Below are 6,245 nucleotides of genomic sequence, written 5' to 3'. Positions count from 1 at the left end.
TTAAAATATTTATTTTCTTTATCATTATAACTTTATTATTTTAATTATTTATTATATTATAATGTAAAATGAATATTTTGTTACATTTTATTTAAACCTAAGGCCAATTGATTACCTTTTTTGTTTTACCGATTTTGTGTTTGTTTAAACACTAAAAACATGAACGATTAACTGCAATTAATTTTCAATAAGTTCATGTTAGGCATATAGTATCATACTAAATCATGATAAAAATACATTATCTATACATAAGCAAAACATATCTATGATGAAAAAATTAAGTAAATATATAAATAAAAGAAAAGTAAAAAATACAATACCATTAAAAAGAATTAAAGCTCAATCATCAAATTTCTTATCATATTAAATCTGCTCACAATCGATAATTTTTTTTTAATATTATAATAGTTTTTTAAAATTCTGTTTTGAAATATTTAGTATTAATTTTTGTTTTTCTACTTCAAGCGGGACGGATTGGGATGTTGAACCCGTTGGCCCGCAGCCTGTGGGTTAAAGGCGGGTGGGGCGGACTGGCTCATTGGTCCAGTTACAAAATTAAATATTCTTCTTTTTCAATCTCTACACAATTCATTACGCTGTTTTTGTAAGTTCCTTTTATTATTATTATTATTATTATTATTAGTAGTAGTAGTATTAATATAATCATTGTATATAAGATAATAATTTTAGTTCTCAAATATGGAATATCTTTTTATGCATTTTTAGGTTAACAGATTTGTACATATCTTGTAACGTGACATGTTGCTATTGTACTTTAGTTATAATCTTATAATCTTGGTTGCTATTGTTTATTGTCTTTGATTAGTTAGACTAATTGAAATTATTTCGATAGGAAATAAATATCAATTATTATGAAAAAATAAAGAAGTTTTTGTTTTGCTCATCATAAATCTGGGCAAGTCCATGGGTCCACAAGTCAAGAAAATAAACCCATTTTTGAACTGTTGGACGGACCAAAACAGAGGACAGACCAAAATAGATTGGGTTTATCTCCTTTATCATCCCTACTTATAATTGGATTTCTTTACATATTATAGCAAGAAATTTATAGACAATTTTATTTCATTTTAGGTCATGCAACATCCTATTTTCTCTAAATTTGTTGTGTTTTAATTAATTGGGCAATAGTATTCTCACATTCAAAATTTTTTTACTTCCCATTTGACTCTGTTTTTTATTTTTATTTTTTACAAATACAAAATTTTACTTTTTATTATACTTTTTATCTGCATCTAAATGTCAAATAACGTTTTCATTGTTCATTTCTTAAGTTTACCTCCCAAGAAACAAACATATCATAAAGATTTTAAGGACGTCGGTCGTTAAGGTCCCACACTTGTCTCTCCCTCCATGCCCACTTTCTTTGGCAAAAGCCAATCTACGAACCTTAGAGTTTCTAAACACATATTGACCATAACAGTAAAAGCACCTGATTTTACGACAATTAGGGTAAACAAGCAATTGCTTGCTCAACAATTATATCCACTGCCACTAATTTCATTTCATTCAAGTACCAAGATCTTCGGGAAAAAAGCATCACATAATTCTATGTTTTCTTCTTTTTTATTTCTTCAATGTTCTTTAATTAGGAGGAGAAAAAGTAACGTCCTCCTGTGAAATGGAGTGTGTCTGAAGAAAGATTATTCCAGGGTTGATCTTTGAACCTTTTAAATCACTATAAATACCTCTCTCACTTTCACATGCTCCTCACAACTACACTCGCTTAGCTTCTCTTCCTATATAATACTCTCTGCATTATTCCAATGGCCACCGTTCAGGTAATTAACCCACAATCCTTCATGCATCTAGGAGATTACATTTTTATTTTTGTTCTGAGATTCATTGCTCAACTCAGAGCTTAATCAACTCGTCAAAACCAGATTTTTTTTTTGTTTCTGACGTGCTACTGATCCCATAATCCACATGTATTTGTGTAATTGAGTTCATGTCTGATTATGTTGTTGGAAGTCACACTTATATATAAGATAGAGACAATTTTATTGGAAGTCCCACATCAACTAAAGATAAGACAATTTCATAGTATATAAGTGAGGTGCAAATTTCACCTTACCGATCGGTTTTGTAGAATTGAGTTAAGCTTAAAACTCATTTCTAACATGGTATTAGGGCTACGTTTGAACCTCTATTCTAATGAACTTTTTTGGATATTCTCTTCTACCCGCTATCGGTTGTGTTTAATTAAAGTTAAAGTTTTGTAGGATTGAATTAGGTTTAAAAATGAATTTGATTAGAAAACTTTTTGAACTGAAATCGGATCATGCAGGATGCACAGGTTCCAAAAACATTTAAAGAAACTGAAACAGCCGAGAAGACCAAGATTGAGGAAACAATCCCAGGAAAACCAGGTATTGAGGTTCCAGTCCCAGAAGCAACAACAACTGATGGTGCTGTTATTGTTGAGACCACGAAGGAAGTGGTGATATTGAAGACAGAGGAAAAGGCCAGAGAAGTTATGATAGAAGATCCGAGTACTGGAAAAGAATCAGCAGGAGAAGATGAGAAGGCGAATGGAAAAAAATGAAGCTTTGGTGGGCAATTAAAGTGAAATTAAGAAAGAAATTTTATGTGTTATTGAATGTTGTTTCCAACTATTAATTACTTTTGAAGTATACTGCTTTCTCTTTCACACTTGTTTGATGGAAAAAAGAATTACATTTTCCTTACTATTAAAAGGCTTCCATTCCATTCTATTAGTTTTACATATTTTATCACTCTCGTAAAATAAATAAATAAATAAGTAAAGATGTTAAAATAGGCTTCAAGCTCACCCGTCTAGTCCATTATGGGTTAGTTATTTAGTGAGTTAATCTAACCTGATTTATTTATTAGCGAGCTAAAATATTTTAAACTTGTTCTGATTTACCATGAGTTTGTGAATTAAACGGATTGATTCACTGACTCACTTAATTTAAAACAATTTTTTTTTCTTTTGTCCCAAAAGAACTAAATTATAATTGTGATTAAAATCTAAATAAACTTTAATACAATCTAAATACAATCCAAAAGAATGTTTAACTCCAAATACAAACCAATCCCACATTATGGATTCAATCAAGATGAACTGAATTTTTGGCAGGTCAAATCAAAAATTAATTCATATTAAAAATTATAAAAAAAATTTAGCCTAACCTGAACTCATGACGATCGAATTCACTCGAGATTTCTCACCCAATTGACGACTCTAAGAAAAATTGACGACTCTAAGAAAAGAATTAAAATCAAGTGTTTAGTATTTAGTATTCTGTGTGTTCGTTCCATTCCATTAATGGTAGACAATGGTCCTGAAACAGGGCTTCCATTGGCTGCTAACAAAGTTTCAAAATGCTTTCAATCTTAAATTTCAAAAGTTATATAAAATATTACTTTTCCTAGTAAAATATCATGTAATTTTTTTTTTGGCAAAGAGTTTTACATATTTTATGACTTTCGTAAAATAAATAAATAAAATAGGCAGCATTTGTTATAGTTTTTTTCTACATTTTTTTTTCATGTATTGGAGTAACCTCATTATTCCTTAAATATATTTATTTTTACTAATATATATATATATATATATATATATATATATATATATATATATATATATACATAGGGATAATATAATTTTTGAAAATAATTTAAAAATGAAAAATATATTTAACTTATTTGAAGCATGACCTTCACCGTACGGCAAACTATTAACTTAATTGATAATTCTTTTGTCATAATTGGATATTGTTTAAACGTTATAAAATACTCATAATTTGAGTGGTTTGGCTACTTTTGAAATTCCAAGAAGTTCCAAACGAACCATATTTAAAAATAAAAATAATTGAGATTAATCGGATGTCTAACATTGTGAAGATGAAAAAGAAGTTTAGAGACGAGGTCATACAATAATATTTTTTTTTAGAACTAAATTTTAACAAATTTTTTTTACAACCGAAAAAAATGCCATCTTCTAAATAGTTTTAGTTATTAAAAAATCAGTTTCCCATACATGATTTACAATCCTTCGGAATGAAAGCTATTTGTTTTCTTAGAGAATATTTCCTAATATTTTATAAACACAATTATTGCATCCTTTCCCTGTCGATTGATATTTGACTGTAACAAAGAAACGATGACCATCTTTTTCGAAAGGTGAAGTCAGTATTAGCAGCACACTGAAATTATGAATTAATCTTTCATTTTTTTAGACAAAATACAAACAAAGAAAGATACATATTCATAATATATATAATGATTGCTTTTTTTTTTGTACACAAGTTAATGGAACGAAAGAAAAGTTTTTAAAAAACACTAGCAATTCCAATTGTTGTTCGATATCAAATTTAAAATTTAGAAACGTAATTAATCTTCAAATTTTGTTCAAATAATTTAATTGTTAACTCGGGAACATTAACAATAATACGTTGTCTTTTAAACAATTTTTTTTTAAGAAACATTTGAAAACTTAAGTTATTAGAAAAGACATTTCTATGTTTTTCCAAACATGTATAAGGGTTAAAAAAACAAATAAACTCAGTATTCATATTATATATATATATATATATATATATATATATATATATATATATATATAATACTTTCTATGAGGAATTACCTTATATATAAACATTATTTTTTTGAAGTAAATGAAATAACAGACAATAATATGAGTAAACTGTTAAAAAAATGGTATTTTTTAAATTGATTAAATATATTTTTATTTTTTATTTTGTCCTAAAATTGGATTTCTTTTTTATATTCCATACAATTTCGTTTCAAATTTTAAACATTCATATGTATAAGTCAATTAACTTAAATGTTTTTAGACATATCAATAACATTTTAGATTAATATTAAATTATTTATATTTAAGTTGTTTATATCATTTAACATATTTTAATTTAAATGATAGTTTAAAATTAATTTAACATAAATATATTAATGTCATTAGATTAAAAAAATTATATGTATTTATTTTTTGATTTGAAGACCAAATCAAAATTTAGGAACCAAATCAAAATTAGATACAAATATAAATTTTAATTTTACTTTTAAATTTAAGAATTAAAAGCATATTTAATGTTTTTTAAATTTCGTAAACTTACAGTATTTCTTAATATAATAAAACGTATTACTTTTAATTGTATTACATTGCTATTGTTTTATAACATATATATTCATATTTTCGAGCCATATAAGAACATATTTTAGATTCGTAAAATATCAGTAAGCAGCGGCGTCGTATTAGGATTTCTCTTTCCAACTTCAACCTTCAACGTTTAAGTAAAACAAGTTCGAAAGCTCTTCTCATTTTTGTATTAGCCACTTACATTTTTTTTAGTTTTTAATTACTTAATGATTGCAGAAGAAACAGTGTACTATAATTAACTATGCCTTGTCTTTTTCTGATGCACGTGTGTTTGCAACCCCACACAAACAAAACCATAAATCACAAACTATATAACTTTGACCCAGCATGCAGAAAACAACCATGTTCATCGTCTTCATCAATTCTTTGTCGTTCATTCCCCCTATCACCTCTTTTTTTTTTCAATATTTTCATTCTTCGTTATTATCCACATTTCTTCCATATTCATTTAAAATCCCAGATCTTCTTACAGATTAACATGCACTACGTTATGCACACCAACTTCGAAGAACTGAGGTTGAAAAAAAAAAGGTGAAATTGTGTTTTGGTCCCAAAGAAACTACAATTTCTGCATCAACATCCTGTTACGTTAAATCAATTAACTAAAATTGATTGAAACCTTTCAGCAGCGATTGTCAACAATTGTAACAGGTTCATGCATTGTTCTGGATAATCTCAAAGAAAGAATGGACCATTTGCAGTTTTATTTATTTCTGTTTCTTTCTCTTTTGTTTTTAGTGTAAGATTGCCTTTTGATGACACTCTAACTTTGTTGAAATTTATTCCTATTTGCATTTAGCAACATTTTTTTGTTAATTCTACGTTGTTTATAATGATAGTTATCGAAAAGTAAAAATGAAAATTAAGGGTTTTAAAAATAAGAAATGAAACTAAATTTTATAGATGAAAAGGGTAATGTTTGTAAAAGCATTCCCACTAAATGGAAAGAGAGGTTGGAGAAGATATGAAATTAGTGTAGAAAAAATGTGTGTAATAGATTCAACCATGATTCAACCACGTATATTACTAGATAATAGTCAAAATCACATGATATATGAGGAAAAAGAGCCTTCAAGTATTTATT

General features: G+C 27.1%; 1 protein-coding gene across 1 annotated transcript; it reads left to right on the top strand.

Annotated features, from left to right (window-relative positions):
• The first annotated feature begins 1,710 nt into the window (after positions 1-1,710).
• On the top strand, positions 1,711-2,727 carry LOC146885888 (uncharacterized). The gene is made up of 2 exons (XM_085674661.1): positions 1,711-1,799; positions 2,306-2,727. Exons 1-2 carry the CDS (start codon positions 1,785-1,787, stop codon positions 2,561-2,563), a joined length of 273 nt encoding a protein of 90 aa, XP_085530787.1. The 5' UTR covers positions 1,711-1,784; the 3' UTR covers positions 2,564-2,727.
• Positions 2,728-6,245: the final 3,518 nt, after the last annotated feature.

The sequence above is a fragment of the Vigna unguiculata genome, chromosome 6 (assembly GCF_037176805.1).
Source record: "Vigna unguiculata cultivar grain cowpea cultivar isolate G323 ecotype 2 chromosome 6, ASM3717680v1, whole genome shotgun sequence".
NCBI lineage: Eukaryota > Viridiplantae > Streptophyta > Magnoliopsida > Fabales > Fabaceae > Vigna > Vigna unguiculata.
The sequence above is the reverse complement of the archived record's forward strand: the minus strand, read 5'-3'. Positions and strand labels throughout refer to the sequence as shown.